Source organism: Brachypodium distachyon, chromosome 4, assembly GCF_000005505.3.
Source record: "Brachypodium distachyon strain Bd21 chromosome 4, Brachypodium_distachyon_v3.0, whole genome shotgun sequence".
Classification (NCBI taxonomy): domain Eukaryota; kingdom Viridiplantae; phylum Streptophyta; class Magnoliopsida; order Poales; family Poaceae; genus Brachypodium; species Brachypodium distachyon.
The window spans coordinates 11,181,198-11,200,976 of NC_016134.3; the positions used below are offsets into that span (position 1 = coordinate 11,181,198).

At 45.0% G+C, this 19,779-nt stretch overlaps 3 protein-coding genes and 2 pseudogenes across 4 annotated transcripts; all 5 read left to right on the top strand.

Annotated features, from left to right (window-relative positions):
- The first annotated feature begins 3 nt into the window (after positions 1 to 3).
- On the top strand, positions 4 to 1,661 carry LOC100837004 (annotated as a pseudogene). The gene is made up of 4 exons (XR_001408085.2): positions 4 to 394; positions 743 to 954; positions 1,085 to 1,191; positions 1,328 to 1,661. The product of XR_001408085.2 is annotated as a tropinone reductase homolog At2g29150-like (transcript).
- Positions 1,662 to 1,836: 175 nt separating this feature from the next.
- LOC106866905 (tropinone reductase homolog At2g29290) lies at positions 1,837 to 5,498 on the top strand. The gene is made up of 4 exons (XM_014903344.2): positions 1,837 to 2,462; positions 3,738 to 3,963; positions 4,649 to 4,755; positions 4,870 to 5,498. Exons 1-4 carry the CDS (start codon positions 2,169 to 2,171, stop codon positions 5,032 to 5,034), a joined length of 792 nt encoding a protein of 263 aa, XP_014758830.1. The 5' UTR covers positions 1,837 to 2,168; the 3' UTR covers positions 5,035 to 5,498.
- A 1,180-nt stretch (positions 5,499 to 6,678) lies between these two features.
- Positions 6,679 to 8,106, top strand: LOC100823087 (tropinone reductase homolog At2g29360). The gene is given in 5 exon segments (XM_024454857.1): positions 6,679 to 6,747; positions 6,750 to 6,787; positions 6,903 to 7,110; positions 7,852 to 7,958; positions 8,076 to 8,106. Coding segments are annotated over 4 exon segments (309 nt in total). The 5' UTR covers positions 6,679 to 6,693; the 3' UTR covers positions 7,861 to 7,958; positions 8,076 to 8,106.
- A 4,637-nt stretch (positions 8,107 to 12,743) lies between these two features.
- On the top strand, positions 12,744 to 14,206 carry LOC100823396 (tropinone reductase homolog At2g29290). Its single transcript, XM_003575694.3, has 4 exons — positions 12,744 to 13,196; positions 13,334 to 13,559; positions 13,680 to 13,786; positions 13,910 to 14,206. Exons 1-4 carry the CDS (start codon positions 12,897 to 12,899, stop codon positions 14,069 to 14,071), a joined length of 795 nt encoding a protein of 264 aa, XP_003575742.1. The 5' UTR covers positions 12,744 to 12,896; the 3' UTR covers positions 14,072 to 14,206.
- A 3,827-nt stretch (positions 14,207 to 18,033) lies between these two features.
- LOC100823697 lies at positions 18,034 to 19,722 on the top strand (annotated as a pseudogene).
- Positions 19,723 to 19,779: the final 57 nt, after the last annotated feature.

The following is a 19,779-nucleotide window of genomic DNA, read 5'->3' on the forward strand; positions in this document are numbered from 1 at the left end:
GATCACTCCGTGTTGTATAGTTTCTGTTTGCATTCCGTGCGTGTGCCCTTCCATTGAGTCATATATAGGTATACTCGCTCCGGTGAGTGGTGAGGAGATGGCGGTGGTCGCCGGCTTGAGCAGGGAGGAGCGGTGGAGCCTGGCGGGTGCGACGGCGCTCGTCACCGGCGGCAGCAAAGGGATCGGGCACGCGATCGTGGAGGAGCTGGCCGGGTTCGGGGCTCGTGTGCACACGTGCTCCCGGAACGCGGCGGAGCTGGAGGAATGCCGCCGCCGGTGGGAGGAGAAGGGGATTCCGGTCACCGTCTCTGTCTGCGACGTCTCCGTGCGCGCCGACAGGGAGAAGCTCCTGGAGACTGTCAGGGAGAACTTCGATGGCAAGCTCGACATACTGGTACAGTTACGCTAGCTTAATTTAATTAGCTAAGTAGATTAATTCCACATTTCTCTTTACTTGATCAGTACGTCCTACACTACTGTCCGTAAGTATTTCGGGCATCACTATGTTCCATGGAATTTCACAAACTTCTATTTGCATGTCTGTCGAAAAGAGCAAAACTTTCACTCGAAATTGACTGAAATCAAACTCAATTCAGGGAATTTGACCGAAAGGAAAATATTTTGTTGCCTGCTGAAATGACAGAATTTTTCAAAGTTATGGTGAAATTTCATTGAAAGTATGGGGACCCTCGTCTATGTCCATGTATGTATTTATCGGAATTACAATAATTACTTGACGTAGGTGAACAATGCGGGGCAGAGCCGTGGAGTGGACAGCCGAAGACTACTCGAATATCATGACGACTAACCTGGAGTCGAGCTTCCACCTTAGCCAGCTCGCGCACCCTCTTCTCATCCGCTCATCCATCGCCGGAGGAGGCAGCATCGTCAACATCTCCACCATCTCAGGTTCAATTGCCTATCCAGGCGTCGCGCTTTACGCCATTTCAAAAGGTATATGCATCTGTTTGTTTCATTGCAAAGAGAAAATGGGTCTCTTGTGGTTTTGTAGAGCATAGCAGAGTCCTAACTACAACATGGTTTGTTCATAAAATGTATGTATATATTGTTGTCATATACGCAGGAGGAATGAACCAGCTCACGAGAAGTCTTGCTTCTGAGTGGGCTAATGACAACATTCGTGTAAATGCCATCGCCCCAGGTTTTATCACCACCGATATGACAAGAAATGTATGAACTATGACCCCGCTTGGATATGTATCATTCTCATAGTGTTCTTGTCTAATACTTTTATTGACGGAACGAAAAAAGAGTTATTTACAAGCAAAATGGAACAGCGAATGATTAATTGTTGTGGATGGAACAGATAAGGTCTGATGTCCTCGAGAAAGAGTACTCAAAGACTCCGATGAGGCGAAGCGGCGAGCCGGTGGAGGTTGCAGCGGCGGTGTCGTTCCTCTGTATGCCTGCAGCCTCCTTCATCACTGGCCAGGTCATCTTCGTCGACGGTGGCCGTACAATTAGTGCTTAGCTTATCTAATCTCTTAATTACCATGGCATATGTGACAAATATTGTTAAGTCTGGCGTCTCGCTTCTTTCTTTATTTGTTAATTAGCGTTGGAAAGCAACACATTCCATCGGCATTATTTTGGTAAGAATAAAGTGCCAGAAGAAAGAAAATTGCAAGACTGCGCCATTATTAATCACACTGGAAGTCTTCTGTATTAATCTATTCTTTGCTTGTGCAACTAGCCTGGAGATTAGTTTTGCAGAGCCAATTGCAGATTAAATATGTTTGCTTGAGCGTGCTTGCCTAGCTAACAAACCCAAGCGAGATGCAATCCCGGCCCATGGAGTTAGAGATTAGTGAACTAACCACTTGCAAATGGTATCTAATTAGTGAACTAACCAATTGCAAATGGTATCTACTTTGTAGATATACCGGATTACCGATCAAGTCTTCGAGTATACGAGAGGTTAAAAAAATGCCACAGATTTCCAATTAAGTCTTAATAATTAATTAAGAACATTTCTTTAGGGAAAAAGAAACCAAAGGTTTTGAATGCCAACCGGCCGGTCCTTGTCATCGTATGTTTGGCGCCGGCCTTACATATAACTTCTCTGCTTGGCTTCCATTGGACAATATATATATCCAAGCTACGCAGATTAGTTGACTGTCAAATACAGAGCTAGAGATCCATAATCCATGGCGGCTGCCGGCGTGAGCAGGGAGGAGCGTTGGAGCCTGGCCGGCACAACGGCGCTCGTCACCGGGGGCAGCAAAGGGATCGGGCATGCGATCGTGGAGGAGCTTGCCGGGTTCGGAGCACGTGTGCACACGTGCTCCCGGAACGCGGCGGAGCTCGAGGAGCGCCGCCGGGCGTGGGAGGAGAAGGGGCTTCAGGTCACCGTCTCCGTTTGCGACGTCTCCTCGCGCGACGACAGGGAGAAGCTCATGGAGACGGTGAAGCATACCTTCGTCGGCAAGCTGGACATACTGGTAATTAATATAGCTTAAATTAATTTCTGCACATCGAGATTAAATAATGGACGGAATTCATCGTGTTGATCAGTTCTTAGTTACCGGCCTTGAGCGCTAGCTCGATCGATCTGTTAAAGGAAAATAGATTATTGGTTGGTCAACTGTCTTTTTCTCTTTTTATTTTTAGGAAGGAAGAGCTGTTTGATGAAATCAATCGGATAGTTCCAACATAGCTGTCATGCACATAGTCTTTTTTTTAGCTCCGAGATATTATGCTTTCATGAGACTCGTAGGTGGCAAGTCAATATGGGTTTTGATTGTGGTTTAAATTTGTCATGCTAATAAGAGATAATTACAAAACAGTGTGTTGTGAGTGATATTTTAACATATCATTTTTGTCGTCGTCTTGATATAAGTGGTATATTTTTTTTTGATGAAACGGATGCAGCGATCCATTTTATTGCGAAAGAGGGTCGCGCGTAGCGGCCCGGGAACAAAGTTTAGGAAAAAACAACATGGTTCTCGGCAAGGTCCAGAGCAGAGCACGTCAATCCGTGCGCCTGCTTGCTTCCAAGCCGCAGCCTCCTCCTTGGTTATGCTGAGAACATCATTCTTGGACCATATTTGATATCTATGTTCGATTAATATCTATGTTGTTGTTTTCTGCGTGATGTTAGATTAAATATCCATTAATGTACCATATTTGATAGTTATTCGTGCAATACTCCTGACCGTATACGACTTTGAATTCGTATTTGTGCACTATCTGTTCCAATTTAACACCCCTAATCATGCATGGCCGTCGGATCCCCCACATTTCATTGTATCGATCCGGTCCATATGTCGCAAGGAGCTGCTATTCTCGCACAGAAAACCGAAACCGTTATTAGGCTGCATCCAGTTTGCCTAAGCAGGAGAAACAACCCACACATTTACATAAATCATTACCAGTAAAATAATGTTCGCAAAACATACACCACGTAACTACACAGGCCAACCCATATGCCTAGTCTGACCAAGCAAAAAGCTGACAATCGGTCGAGCCAAAGAAATAATACTACGAACTTATCAGCCAAGAGGTGGCCCAAATATCTTCACAACAACTAAAACTCAACTTACTTTTCCAATATTAACAAATATCCACATCTTTCATTACAAACAAATAGATATGCTACCTCATGCAATTTTAATATTTACGTTCAATGCTTCAATTATTTTGCCAATACAAATCATTCTATCGTGCAAATTGATGGTCGTACAACATGATTTAGTTCCCTGAAATTTTTGGTGCAGGTGAACAACGCAGGGCAATTACTTTTCAAGCCAGCCGTGAAGTGGTTACCTGAGGAGTACTCACATCTCATGGCGACTAACTTGGAATCGTGTTTCCACCTCTGCCAGCTCGCGCACCCTCTCCTCCTTCGTTCGTCCAAGATAGGAGGGGCCAGCATAGTCAATATCTCATCCATTGGTGGCTCTATTAGTTACGTAAATTCCGCCCTTTATGCTGTCACAAAAGGTACATGTGCATATGTACTTTTCGAGGTCCTATCTCAGTTACTATATTTAGAATGTAATCCCTCCATTTTACAAATGTTGGCGTATTTCGTTTCGTTAAGACAAGACTTTGACCAAGAATTACACTATTAATATGTAACATATATGATGCAAAATCATGATTATTAGAAAGAACATTTAAAGATGAATTTACTGATATAAATTTCATTTATGTAAAAGCACATATTAATAGAGTTATCATTGGTCAAAGCCTTGTCTTAACGAAACAAAATACGCCAACCTTTGTGAAATGGAGGGAGTATCATTTATTCATGAATCATGAGTGCTCTAAGACGTTTTCAGTTGAGTCACCATACTAAAATGTTACGTTTTTTAGAATAACTCAGTAGGTAGGAGAATATTGTACATTATTATTAACAGTAAGTTATGTGAGTGGCAAAATAGTAGTCAGTAATATCTGAGCACTAAGATCTTTTCACTTTTTCAGTTCAATCATCGTACTAAAAAGTTACTTCTTTATAGAGCAAGACAGTAGGTAGGAGAATATTGTACATTATTACAAGTTAATAATAAGTAAATAATTCACACATCAATGCAAAAGACAATACATATCATAATTAAGTAAGAGTGGTTGCTCAAGTCAAATTTGAGGTGTTTATTTGTTTCTACTGTTGGTGACGACCAAGGAGGAACGAACCAGCTTACAAGGAGCCTAGCCACCGAGTGGGCCCATGACAAGATTCGTGTGAATGCCATCGCGCCAGGCTTCATCACCAGCGACATGACAAATAGTGTAAGCAACAATCAATCACCAGATGAATAATCCAAGTTATCCTTATGACCAACACTAATTTGTTCTCCTCTGCTAATCACCAATCCATAACTATTTATGTTTGCAACTGAACAGTTAGAGTTGGAGATCCTAGAGGAGGAGAACTCCAAGACCCCGATGCGGCGGATTGGCGAGCCGGTGGAGGTCGCTGCGGCTGTGTCATTCCTTTGTATGCCAGCGGCCTCCTACATTACCGGCCAGGTCATTTCTGTCGATGGTGGACGCACCATTAGTGCTTAACTGATGCTATTTACCATGCACACATGTGGAATGTACATCTGGGAAAATAAATATCGGCAACATCCCAAAAATGTAGTGGAAACTGGGTACTGCAATTTAAGCCACCGATCACAAGAGGTCTTCTCGAAAGTACAATATATAAGATCCAGCTTCCTTGATCCTTATCACTCGGATCATGGTCATCGCCACCGGTAGAGGTAGTTTCTGTTTTATTATGCGTTGTAACTTGGCCTCCACCCTCCTCATCATCGATCAACATTTGTTCGAAGAAATAGTCTGTCAGTCTGTCTCCATCACTGAAAACTTATGGCACTACAGCACATGTACAAGAAGAACAGATTAGGAGGCAATTAAGACTCTTCGAGGCAGTTATGTATTAGGTGGAGAGAACTGTTTACTCATGTACTTGCATGGCAGATGAAATTTCACTGTCAAGTTGAAATAATCTACTATACAATTCTAAATGTGTTTCTAGAAACCGGCTCTCCGACATTATCACTACGTGTCCGATGCTCTGTAACTACGTGTTTACAAACTGCATGCATGCCCTGCGTGAAAGTCTGAACTTAACGGTCAGGTAGGCCATATAGGCTCGATCATAGGCACGAAGAATCCACATCTTGCCTGAGAGTTTACTCCCGCGTTTCAAAAAAATTGCAAGCACAAGAAAGAATTTAATTTTTTTTATCTCGCCGCCGGCTCAGCACGGTCCTGCCAGCCGGAGCCGGCCACTCCGTGACAATAGGTTCAGTGCTGGATAGAGACCATCGATACACCTTTGAAGTCAGTTTCAAAAAATACACCTTTGAAGCCTGCATTTGGAGCTGTGTCCGTGGACGCTCATATACCTTCTGCTGCTGCGTTCTGTCCTGTTCGACCGTGCCTTGGCTTGATCTCCGTGGAATCCAACAATATACAATACAGTTTTGCAACATTTAAGTTGTCTGATTTTTAGTTTGAGATAAGTTGTTTCCTCAGCAGTTTGACATGATTTGTGCTTTAAGATTCGAAAAGGATGATGAAAAAAGGGATAAAATGAGATTTAGATACTAATCCAATGAGTCTGGTTGGTCAACTTAGATCTAACCCTTTTGCTTCAAAATCAACCAACATATATATAGCCACACACCCTATTTGTTAGCATTGGAACACTTGACAAAGTCTACAGCTTACTGACGGCCAGTTGGCATTATTTTGATAATCAACAACAGAGGGCTTTAATTTATGACTGCCGGAAGAAAGAGAACTGCAAGAGTACTGTTAATCACATGGAAAGTCTTCGGTAATAATCTATTCTTTGTTTGTGTAACTAACAGTCTAACAGCTAGAGATTAATTAGTTTTGTAAAGTCAGTTGCAGATTAATTATGATTGCTTGAGCGTGTTCCCCTAGCTAACAAACCTAAGCGAGATGCACACCCACTAGCTATATATTTTACAAACCACATGCGAATGATATCTAGAAAAATTAATGAAGTCTTAATCAAGGTCATCTAGTACAAAAAGATTAAGCGTTGGCTGGCTCAGGCCACTCACTGCCAATTGGCCGGTCCTTGTCGTCGTACGTTTGGCACCGGCATTACATATAACTTCCATACACCATTGAACCATATACATCCAAGGCAAATTAGTTGTCTGGCAAACAGATAGAGATCGATCCATGGCAGCTACCGGCGCGAGCAGGGAGGAACGGTGGAGCCTGGCAGGCGCGACGGCGGGTCGGCGCTCGTCACCGACGGCAGCAAAGGGATCGGGTAACGTATATATACTGTATATACGTACGACGTATGCAATCACATAGGCATCTTTCATGCACGTCTAGCTAAATTAATCGTGTGCTTGCTGGATGATTGTTGGATGGATCTGCAGGCATGCGATCGTGGAGGAGCTGGCGGGGTTCGGGGCGCGTGTGCACACGTGCTCCCGGAACGCGGCGGAGCTCGAGGAGCGCCGCCGGGCGTGGGAGGAGAAGGGGCTTCAGGTCACCGTCTCCGTTTGCGACGTCTCCTCGCGCGACGACAGGGAGAAGCTCATGGAGACGGTGAAGCATACCTTCGTCGGCAAGCTCGACATACTGGTAACTAAACTGAATAATATACCCATGTACATGTGCATCAATTGATGCAGAGAAAAACTACCGTTATCCTTTTTCATGTGCATGTGTGTGTCCTATGTTTGTAAAAGAAATTATGTTTTGTTAGGCACTATTCATGCATAAATTTTGGTAGGCACTAGTTAATTGACCATTTGTCTAAGAGGAAACAAACACATTATTAGGCTGCCTCTAGTTAGGATAAGCGTGTGAAAGTGGCCTACACACATTTAGATAGAATCATTAGCAATAAAAGAAGTTCGAAAACATATGAAACACAACTATGTAGGCCAATGTGCCTAGCTAATTTCACATCCAGGCTGACCTAAATAAATGCCGACAATCGGCCTAGCGAAAGAAATACTGTAAACTTAAGATTCAAACAGTGGCCCAAATATCTTTCAAAGAAGAGTAAATTTCACAAAACCACATTTCTTGGGACTAGGGTTTCAGGCCACAGTTATGACTAATAGTCTCACAAAACCACACTTTTTCGGATAGATCTTCTCAAAGAACCCAAATCAGGTAATTAAGATCGTTTGATGGTGTTTCTGACAAGTGGGACCCACATGTACATTATTATTAACAGTAAGTTATGTAAGTTCCAAATTAATAATAAGTAATTCACATCAGGGCAAAAGACAATACAAATCATAATTAACTAAGAATCTCTAGTCAAATTAAATTTGAGGTGTTTATTTGTTTCTGTTGTTGCTGACGACGAAGGAGGAATGAACCAACTTACAAGGAGCCTAGCCACCGAGTGGGCCCATGACAAGATTCGTGCGAATGCCATCGCCCCAGGCTTCACAAACAGTGACATGATAAGACATGTAAGCAACTATCAATAACCACATGAATGATCCAAGTTATCCTTATGAACAACACTAATTTGTTTGTTTCTGCTAGTAAACCACCGATCAATAATTATCTATGCTTGTATTGTACAGATAGACCCGGAGGTCCAAGAGCAGGAGTACTCCTGGATCCCAATGCGGAAGAACGGCGAGTCGGTAGAGATCGCTGCGGCGGTGTCATTCCTCTGTATGTCAGCAGCCTCCTACATTACCGGCCAAGTCATCACCGTCGATGGTGGATGCACCATCAGTGCATAACCCATGCTATTTACCATGCACACGTGTGAAATGTATATTGGATAGTACAATTTAAGCCAGATCGCAAGTGGGCTACTACCATAGAGAGGCTTATCAGTAACGGTCGAAAAACAACATCAGTAACGGTCGGGGCCGCCGTTACTAACTTCCTGTTACTGATGATGGGTTTCATCAGTAACGGTCGCTCCAACCGTTACTGATGTACCTATCATCAGTAATGGTCGCTGCGCCGATGTACCATCATCAGTGGCGGGCGGCACGACCTGACCGTTACTGATGAAGGTCACGTTTCCGCACCCGTCACTGATGATATGTACATCAGTAACGGTCGCTTTGCCACATCAGTGTCGGGCGAGCGACCGACACTGATACATTTTACGTAATTAAAAAATTAATTAAAACCATAGAAAAATATATATTTGAATACACAACACAGCATAGAAAAATACACAGCCACATCATTTAAAGCATACAAATGTATAGAAAGCCGCATCATTTAAAATATATAAAGAATACAAATGTATCTCACTTCACGACATTGATTACAAAGTGTCAAAATCTCATAGCAAAATCAAGTTTTAAGCTATTGTTGTGGGTGAACCCTAGTCATCACTTGTTCCACGCGTTCGTAGAAGTCCCCACTAGGCTTGATGACCTCATTGTTGATGAGATGGGCGAACTCCCTTTGAATGTTATACACGACCCATTTAGGTCAGTGTGCCATTGTCATTCGGGGCTGCCAGTACTCTTCCATCGCTGCGATTGACCCCTTCCACTCAGGCTTGAACATGCTGGCATTCTCCATAAGGATGTGACAGCAGTAGTAGCCACAGTACACACTGCCGGCCGGCTGTTGCTGGCAAGAGAACCTGTGGTTGTGGTGAGGCTCGTCTTTATAGCCTTTACCAGCTAGTTTTCCCTTGGTCGCAACTTTCCAGGCAGTGTTAATGAGTGATTTGATGGGTTTCCAGTAGCGACCTCGAACACCTTTCTTCGGAAGTAGTGAATCGAAATAGTACACCGCGGACAAAGGCAAACAAATGAGTAGTGTCACCCAATGGTCTCTGTTTTCAAAAGAAACAAACTTTAGTATCTAAGGGTGTATAAGAAAGACTGAGTCCCGTCAGTGCTGAGACTGAGCCTGAGCCTCAGGTTTCTGGGCTCTGCCCCGAAATCTGGAAATGCCGTGTCGAAGTTCCTCCACTGAGTCCCATCGGCAAGGTGTCTTAGGACCCCAGCTTCCTCCACACGGTAGTGCCCGTCAGGATCGAATGCTGCCTGCGCCGGATCGCGATGGACGAGATACCTCGCGTCCTTAACGTTCTACATCCAACGCTCAACTCGGCCACCTGCCGTAAGATACCGGACAGTCTTTGTCGGCCTGCCCTTCATCACTTCTTTCCCATCGTCTTCGCCAGCTCTGGCGTTTTTCTTCTTCTATCTCGATGCACCGCATATGTGGCAGCTCTCATGGTTCTCGAACTCTCCAATGTATACCATGCAGTCGTTTTGACATGAATGATGTTTCACACAATCTAATCCAAGCGGGCATGTAATCTTCTTCGCCTCGTACGTGCTCTTGGGCAACTTGTTTGGCTGTGGAAAAACCGAAGCAAGGTAACTTAACAAGTCCGGGAAGCCCTTGTCTGACCAGCATGATGTTGCCTTCAGTCTCAAAAGTTCGAGCGTTACTTCGAGCACGTTGTTTTCTTCGCCGGCTCCATCATACAAGGGTGTATTTGCGTCCTCCAACAATTTTTGAACTGAGCAGACTCTGCCTCATCTTCGGGGTCCTCCAGCTGGTCCCGTAGGTACAGGTCATCTAGCATTTCGGCAATTCTGCCACGTGGAGCTCCTTCACCTTCCACAGTAGCCTCCTCGTCGACCCTTGTTTCTTCCTCAGAATCCTTTGCCAGATCATAGCGCAGGACATCATCATCTTCGCTACCGCTACCGACATCAACCGCATCCTCCCCGTGACAAGTCCAGCGAGAATAACCTTTCACAAAACCCGATGCCAGTACGTGCATCTGAACATCTTCAGGTTTCATCATGCATGTGTTTCCACATTTGAGACATGAACAACACATCATCACAAGTCATTTTCGTTCCATATCACCTTTCGCGACTCCAAAAAAGACCGTCCATTCAGTTACCCATCGAGCATTGATTCTTTCCGTGGCGTACATCCAAGAACGGTCATTCGATCTACAACACAATACAAAAGAAAACACAAAGCAAAATAGTTAGCCGGCCTAATCATTAACAAGGGGATTAAGATGTTAATTAACCGGGGCTAACTAAAAAATTGAAATTAGAGACAATCGGAGAGAAATTGGAGGCCGGCGAGAAAGATCGGGAGGGGGAGAGAGCTCGCAAGGGAGAGGGAAGCTCCGGGCGTCACGAGGAGGCCGCATTTTGGCCGGCGGCCGGATCTCCAAAATTTGAAATTGGGGAACTTCGGAGAGAAATTGGAGGCCGGCGAGATAGATCAGGAGGGAGAGAGATCTCGCAAGGGAGAGGGAAGTTTCAGGCTCGAAGATTGGAGCTCGCCGGAGATGGGCCGCCGCCGGCCATGGAGATGGGCGCCGCCGGCCGGGGGAGAGAGGAGGAAGGGAGAGGGAGGAGGAGGGGCTACCTGGGCTCACCGGCGGCCATGGCGGCCGATTTGGGCAGGGCTTTGTCGTCGGCGAGGAAGAAGGTCCGCAGCTGGTCCGTTACGACGCGCAACGCGACCAGCTGCGGCCCTGTCCTGCGTATTTAAACCGCGACCCTCATCAGTGGCGGTCGTGACTTGGGCGACTGTTACTGATAATAGGGGGTACATCAGTAATTGTCGCTTTAACTCGGCCCGTTACTTATGTACCACACATGATCAGTAACGGTCGGGCCAAGAGCGACCGTTACTGATATGTACCACACATCAGTGGCGGGCACGTTAGGGCGACCGTTACTGATGCGTGGTTCATCAGTAACGGTCGTCTCTTAACCGACCGCCACTGATGTCTCTTGCGAGAAATGATGGTCGCGCGACCGCCACTGATGTATGGCTGGGCGGGTACGGACAGACCTTGCTCTGTTCATCAGTAATGGTCGAGGCCGTGACCGACACTGATGTTGTTCATCAGTAACTGATGTGCCGTGAGATATAGCCCGTTTTGTAATAGTGACTTCTCAAAAGATAAAAATAAGTCCAGCTTTCCTTGGTCCTTATAACTTGGATCATGGTTATCGCTGGTAGTTTCTGTTTTATATATTATGGACGACGGCACCTCATTAATTTTGTGCTGTGCCTAGCCTTGGCCTCCACCCTCGTCATCGTCGCTGTTGTTCTAAGATATAGTCTATGTCATCACTAAAAAAAGAACATATGGCAGTGCAGCACATGTGCAAGAACAGATTAGGAAGCAATTAAGACTCTTTGAGGCAATTGTAGGTGTAGAGAGCTGCTGTTTCTTTTCTATACTTGGCAGATAAAATTTGACTGAAGTTGAAATAATTTACATATTCCGAGAAACCAGCTCTCCGTCGTTACCGTTAATTAAGTTTCCGAGGCTCTGACTACGTGTTTATAAACTGCCCTCCATGAGAGGCTAATTTTTTTTTTGAGGTTAAAGGCTGTAGGCAAAAATGCCTACAGTCATATATTAAAAAAAAAGAGTAACTGTACAAGTGGTAAAAAAGAAAAGAAAAAACTAGTGGGAGCTATCTGAAAATTTGGTTGTTGGCTCTCAGGATGTGGTTCATTCACAACCAACACTAACCACCAAACAACTGGCTTTCCCATGATATTCCCATGACCTGTTCTGAAAATTGTTTTTTGGACACGGACAGACGTTTGTCTCCTGGGATCAATGGATCCTGGTATTTTCAAGAGTTTAGAAGTATTTAAGAAGTTTTGAAAATGTTCCCGTTTATACATGTATACTTCATCATAAAGAAGCACGGTAGTTTTTGTATGGAGAAAAATGTTGATATATATGTGTGTCTGTGATTTATATTAGCAAATATTTGTTTTATTTTGTCAGGCCCATAAACGGAAACATTATTCATGAATTTTTTTTTGTGGGTACATAGTGAGCATCTAAATGTACATATATAAAGAGAACTCAGAAATGTTTTCAAAAGTTTGGATATACGATAGTAGCACCAACTGAAGGTAGACATCCGGGCCAAATAGTGGCTCAAAACAAGTCGGGCTCAGCCCGCTAGGAAAAAAGCCCAAACCAAGCTTAATATTCTAACTCGGGTCTGTCCAGCTCGACAAGCCGCGTCGAGTTGGGCCCAGAAAGAACTAGCCCATCCTCCTTGGCCCAGCAATCCAACAGTCTGGGGGTTTTGGAAGCACGAAAAATTACAAATTTTCACAGGAGACCGAGTCCAGCTAGCTCGGTCCTTGGAGTTATCGGATTAATTAGCGGACTCCAGCTACTCTAATAACATACATACGTTATGCTTATGCATATGCCGCCGAGATGGCCGGCTGCTTTTGGAGGCGATCCTATAACTTTTGTTGCTGCATTCTGTTCTGTTCGATGGTTGCTTGGCGGATCGGCCGCCCTCCATGGAATCCAGCTATATATGATAATCTCCAAGGCCCAATTACACATCTTGCAGCTAATACTGGGAGAAGCACTACGAGTGCGCTAGAGAGAGATGGTGGCAGGCGGCGGCGGCGGCTTGAGCAGGGAGGGGCGGTGGAGCCTGGCCGGCGCGGCAGCGCTCGTCACCGGCGGCAGCAAAGGGATCGGGCATGCAATCGTGGAGGAGCTGGCCGGGTTCGGGGCCCGTGTGCACACCTGCTCCCGGAACGCGGCGGAGCTCGAGGAGTGCCGCCGCCGGTGGGAGGAGAAGGGGCTCGCCGTCACCGTCTCCGTATGCGACGTCTCGATACGTGCCGAGAGGGAGAAGCTCATGGAGACCGTCAAGAACTTTCAGGGGAAGCTTGACATTCTGGTACTGAATATTTTTTTTTCTATTGCTAGCCAGACTAGTACGGTGTCTCACAGAGTTGTGGAAAATGGTATTTAACCAATTCTAATTAATTTCTTAACTCGAACGACGTGTTAATTTGTCCGTCATATTTCGCGTAGGTAAACAACGCGGGGCAATTGCTTTTCAATGCGCCTACGGATTGGACCTCGGAGGAGTACTCACATCTCATGGCAACTAACTTGGAATCGAGTTTCCACCTTAGCCAGCTTGCGCACCCGCTCCTCCTTTGCTCGCCCATCGCCGGAGGGGCTAGCGTCGTCAACATCTCATCCATTGGAGGATTGGTCGGTTTCCCAGGCATTGCGGTTTATGCCGTCACCAAAGGTACACATACATATTCACACTTTTCAAGATCGCAATAGATTTATTAATTATGCATGTTAAAATGACCTTATTAGATATTTGAGGTGTTTATTTATTTTCTATTGTTGGTAAACCATGAAGGAGCAATGAACCAGCTTACAAGGAGCTTGGCCACTGAGTGGGCCCATGACAAGATTCGTGTGAATGCCATCGCCCCAGGGATGGTCACTAGCGAGATGACAAGAAACGTATGTTGATCAATCGCCACATGAATAATCTAACTCAGCCTTACGAGATCAAACACTAATTTGTTCATCTGTACTAATTAACTAACTATTGACCAATTACTACCTATGTTGTGCACTGAACAGATAGAGCCGGAGGTCCTTGAAGAGGAGCACTCCAGGATCCTAATGGGGCGAAGTGGCGAGCCCGTGGAGGTCGCGGCCGCGGTGTCATTTCTCTGTATGCCAGTGGCCTCCTTTATCACCGGCCAAGTCATTGTCGTCGATGGAGGTCGAACCATTTATTAGTGCTTAATGGATGTGACGCAAGTTTAAGATGTATCGAAAAATAAAATATCTAAACTGATGTCGAAATTCAATTCCTACTCATGGCAGAGGCCATCTCAAAAGAGCAAAGCAATATCTTGATTCCTTGTTGTGTTTGGTTTTTCTATGCTCCCTGAATGAATTTAACTTTGAATGAATATTCCTCTCCAACATATTGCAAAATGGTGTTTCATAATTTGGTGTTTTTATAAGCCTCACATTTCTATCTTACAATTGATTATTTGCTCTGCTTTAATTAATTTCTTTGCTATTACTATGTTTTAATTGGTAAGACTTTTAGTTAATTAGTGCCATTGATTTTGAGAAAAATAATCTTGATTAGCAATGTTAGACCGTGACATTCCAAGACGGGAGCATTTTTTTCCCAAACGAGTTGTTTTGTTATTATGATATTTTACCGTGTCTTTTTCCTGATTAATCCATATTATACTTTTTGTATGTAGTAGATTAAGCGCAATCAATCAACCGATCACTCTTCATATTATGCAATGTTGTTATGGAGTGTTACCTAACCTAAGATATAGTCGATCGATGCATTGACATGGACTCGGGTGAACTTGTATATTCGCTAAGGTGTTGGACTGATTAATTGACCACCCGAGCACAAAATCACTTGTTCATTCTTGCTTTCGTGAATTTTATCCTTTTGTGAATATGTACGGCCAAAATTTGCCTATTTTAGTTCACTCGAAAACAAAATAATTCCCATTTTTAGACTCATATGAATGACTAATTAGCTAGCTAGCACACACGTTCTTATCTAGGGTTGAAGACGATTGGACGAAGACAACGGAAGAGACACCGAGACACTAGCAAATTTTATGCTTTTTTTTTGTACCGGAGAATGTTGGTCGTGAAACGATTGGGTTTCGAATTAAAAAAAAGGTGGTGTCAGTTAGCTCAGATTTCATCGGTCCATAGTAGCCAATGCCAGTAATCTTCCGATTTTACAGTCGCAAAGTAGTACAGAGCAACTCGTTAATTCCGTGTTTAGCAGACGATGCCAACGATGGAGCGAGTCGGGTCGGAAAAGAGTGATCGTTATTAATCGCTGTCGAAAAAAGCAGATTTGGCCATTCGTGTATCTGTCGCTAATATAAGAGTAAATTTTAAAAACCACACTTAATTTTCTAGCCACTTGTCTCACAAATCACACTTGTCGCTAATTTGTCCGTTGCGTCGTAACTGTTCGGGCAAAGTGTAACGACGAGCCCAAAACTAAGACAAATAGCGATTTGACGTGATTTCTGACGGATGGAGCCCACCCGCAAACAATCTGACCCGACCCAATAGCAGCTCTTTCTTCTTCCTCCAGCGTTCTTCCCCACCGGAAGCACTCCCGCGTGCCCCGCCGCCGGCCTCCGCCCGCGTGCGCCCCGCCACCTCCGGCCTCGCGCGCCCGGCGTCGGCCTAAGCCCGTGCGCGCCGCGCCCCCTGCTTCCGCCCACGCGCGCCCCCGCCACCGGCTGAACGGCTGCCTCCGCCCGCGTGCACCCCGCCGCCGGTCTCCTCCCGTGCAACGCCTTCTGCTGCATCGCGCGCCCGGCGCCGACCTAAGCCCGTACGCGCCCCGCCACCGGTCCCCGCCCGCGCCGCGCCTCCGGCCACCTGCTGCGTCCGTGCCCCGCCATCTGCGGCCTCCGCGCGCGCCCCCCCTCCTGCTGCCTGAGATCGCGCTTGACGCCAGTTGCAACTGTGGCGACGCTGGATGACGGGGACACCGCTGCTGACCATGCTGCTGTGGAGATGGAGGTGGATGATGCGGGGAGGAGGAAGCGTCGGGGCAGAGAGCGGGGCAGAAGGCTGAGGGAAGAAGACGGATCCATTATTGGGTCGGGTCGGGTCGGACCTGAACTTTTCGCCTGACAGGTGGGCTCCATCCGTCAGAAATCCCGTCAAAATCGCTATTTGGGCTCGTTGTTACACTTTGCCCGAATGGTTGTGGTGCAGCGGACAAATTAGCAACAATTGTGGTTTTGTGAGGCAAGTGGTTAAAGAAGTGTGGTTTTCTGAAATTTACTCCTAATATAACCCCATGAGGTAATGTTCACGAGTTGTTTTCCCAAAGGTCACGGTCTCTGGTCTGGTCTAGTTAGCTCGAGCTAAAAGGAGAGACAAACATGCATGATTTGTCGAATGGTGTATAGACGACAAACACAACATTCATGAGCTACAGTTGAGTGTACCTATATATACAAACGCAACATATGTCTCTCTTGCACAAATTTTATCATCTCTCCGTCCAACAAAAGATGTTTCAAGTTTGTTAAAATTTGGATGTATCTAGACATGACTTATTGTATAGATGCATTCAAATTTACTCAAAATTGAGACATCTTTTGTTGGACGGAGGAAGTATCAAAATTCAAATGAAACATCAAGAAATTAAAATAATAAAATCAAATAGGGTAGTGTAAACACTAAACAGGCTCAATTCACAGCTTATTTTGAGTCAATACTCCCTCCGTTCCCAATTAATTAGCGCCGGCCATTTTGCAAAAAAAACCCTATTAATTTACGAAACCAACTTGCAGTACACATTTTCAATTGAACGTGGACTGCGCGTTGATTCCAAAAAACTACACGGTTTTTTTTGCAAAAGTTCTGATAGAACGTGGACCGCATGTCGATTTCGGGAAAAATAGCAAGGTTTTTTTTTTGCGAAATTTCCAGCACCAAGTAATTAGGAACAGAGGGAGTGCTATTTATCTCATCTTTTTTGTTTCTCAAGCCACGAGTCACAGTCGAATTTTGAATTGAAATTTCATGACATATGGAAGCAGATATACATGTCAACTCTATATATATCCACTCCACTATTTTCAGTTTTTCACGACTTTTAAGTGGATGGATGTTTTTAGGTACTCCCTCAGTCTGCGAAAAAGTGTATGTTGGGGGTTTTCCAAAAAAATTAAGAATTGAGATAGAAAATGCATTAGGAAGATACCAACAATCATCTCTCTACTCTTTAATTCTTCTAGCTCCAATGAGCTAAGTGCATAAAAAATGTTATTCGATTTGATTTTCGTGTAATGAGAGAGAAACAATTTTTCTTAGTCTAAAATGCTTTGAAAAAAGAGAAATACATTTTTTTAGACAAATTTTAAATCCAAACGTACACTTGTCCGGGGTGCGACAGCAAAAGGTACATACGTATTCCCCGCAAAAACAAAGGTACATACGTATCAATAAAAGTCGTAAATCGAAGAGTGTGCCAATGCCGGTGAGGCGCCCTACGCAATAAACGATGTCTGCACCTACATCGTCATCGAGTACTGAAGAAGGTTCTCCAAGATTTGCAAACCAATTAATCACAACGTCCTATTTAATGATTGATTTTTAGCGATGCCTTATAAATGGCATTTCTTAATGCCGCCCTAAAAATGTCCATTATGACGTAAGATTTAGTATCCCCATCTGGCAGACATATGGGCCTATGGCCGGGTCAATGGTGTTGACGAGTGCCTCCGTGGAATCCTGCTACCGGCCGTACGTGTGTGCACTAGCTTGACAAATTCGAGTAGTCACGGCAGATTGCGTGTCAGCCGTGGTGCCTGCTACCTGTGTCTTAGTATTCCCAGCTGCAGACAATCTCTGGAAGTTTTTCCCTTTTCTTTGGCACGACTCTATATGAGTCTATATGTAGTCAATGGTGCATGTTGACGAGTGCCACCAGTAGAATTCTGCGACGGCCGTACGCGCGGCGTGTGGTGTATGCTAGTGCACTACCAGAGCAGCTAGCTTCACAAGGCCTAAAAAAAAACAAAAACAAAAAACAAAAAAACAAAAAAACTAGAGCTTGGCAAACTCGATTGCGTGTCAGATACTACTTGTAGGTTGTGGCTACCTCTTGTCTTATTATCTTGCCACTCATCCACCGTACCAGGATTCTATATCAGGCCTGAATTCTATGTCGGGCCCGAATTCTATATAGAGAGCACACACACGCAGCTGTGAGAAAGAAAGAGATGGCCGCTGCCGGAACCGGAACCGGAGCCGGAGCCGGAGACGAAGGAACAATAAACAGAGAGCAGCGGTGGAGCCTGGCCGGCGCCACGGCGCTCGTCACCGGCGGCAGCAAAGGGATCGGGTACGCATATATTTGAGCTCACATAGATGTAGGCATGCAGCTGGCTTTCACGCACGTGTGTGAGATATGCAATTAATTTTGTGCTTGGTATTGCTGGATGCTGGATCATGTGGTGGATCAGGCAGGCCGTCGTGGAGGAGCTGGCGGTGTTCGGGGCGCGTGTGCACACGTGTTCCCGGAACGCGGCGGAGCTGGAGAAGCGCCGCCAGGAGTGGGAGGAGAAAGGGTTCCAGGTCACCGTCTCCGTCTGCGACGTTTCCTCCAGCACCGACAGGGAGAAACTGATGGAGACCTTCAAGGAAACCTTCGACGGCAAGCTCGACATATTGGTAACTAATCACGAAAATAACTATTTACCGAATGTTTGGTTCTTTCATCTAGGCCACTAGATCTATTAGCTCCTGCTAGCGCTAAGCTAAAAACATTGGAGATTATCTATATAATGCATGCAGGTGAACAACGCGGCGCAGGCTCTTGGTAAGGCGGCCGTGGAGTGGCATCTGAGGAGTATTCGCATCTCATGACTACCAACCTAGAGTCAGTCTTCCACCTCAGCCAGCTCGCGCACCCGCTCCTCCGCAATGCCTCCATTGCCGGAGGAGGCAGCATCATCAACATATCTTCCATTGCTGGCTCGCTTGGTTTCCCGGGACTCGCACTTTACAGCGTGTCAAAAGGTATATTGTACATCGTTCCACCTCGGTCTTGTCCATAGAAGTTTTCAATTTTTTGACAAATAATATATGTGAACTTGGAAGAAAAGTATTTCAATATTTTTTAGGTAAATAGTGTAATACTTCCTTGGATCATGTAAAAGATGTCATCTTGGGCAAGAGTGTAACTTTTAAGATTTTGACTATGAATATCTTTTACAAATATTTTGATTGTGTAAATATATAAACTGAATATAATCATTGCTGATGCTCAATACAATTTTTTTCAATTAAGAGATGAAAATCTTTTGTTTATCAACGAATATATTTGGTCTGGCACCTAGGAGGAATGAACCAGCTTACAAGGAGCTTCGCGACAGAGTGGGCCCAAGACAAGATTCGTGTGAACTGTGTTGCCCCAGGAGCGACCAGGACTGACATGGCAAGCAGTGTATGCACCGCATATAACTATATACACTTTCTAATTATGACCTCACCTAGCAAATTGTTAACCAGTGATTGCTGTTGTTCGAACAGCTGGAGCCGGAGATCATAGAGAACGAACGGTTGAGGACTCCGTTGGGGCGGATGGGCGAGCCGGTGGAGGTGGCGTCGGTGGTGTCGTTCCTCTGCTTGCCTGCGGCTTCTTTCGTCACCGGCCAAGTCATCACTGTCGATGGCGGTCGAACCATTGCTGCTTAGTTAACCAGGATTATGTTAGCAATAAAGAGACTGTGCAAATGAAGTAGCAAGTGATTAGCAGTGACCTAAATGTGTTGTGCGCTCATATAAAAAAAATTGGTTGCCAATTTTCTTTAAGAAACTTTGCTTTATTTCATGGAAGGAATGAGCTGAATTTGTTGGTGTCATTGCATATTATTAGGAGCATTTCTCTATTTCTAACAAGAATTAGCAAGAAGAAGTCA

Coding starts and splice junctions, on each gene's coding strand:
- LOC106866905 (XM_014903344.2), top strand. CDS start 2,169: ATGGCGGCTGCCGGCGTGAGCAGGGAGGAGCGTTGGAGCCTGGCCGGC. Junction 2,463..3,737: donor TCGGCAAGCTGGACATACTG/GTAATTAATATA, acceptor TTTTTGGTGCAG/GTGAACAACGCAGGGCAATT. Junction 4,756..4,869: donor CCAGCGACATGACAAATAGT/GTAAGCAACAAT, acceptor GCAACTGAACAG/TTAGAGTTGGAGATCCTAGA.
- LOC100823396 (XM_003575694.3), top strand. CDS start 12,897: ATGGTGGCAGGCGGCGGCGGCGGCTTGAGCAGGGAGGGGCGGTGGAGC. Junction 13,197..13,333: donor AGGGGAAGCTTGACATTCTG/GTACTGAATATT, acceptor TATTTCGCGTAG/GTAAACAACGCGGGGCAATT. Junction 13,787..13,909: donor CTAGCGAGATGACAAGAAAC/GTATGTTGATCA, acceptor TGCACTGAACAG/ATAGAGCCGGAGGTCCTTGA.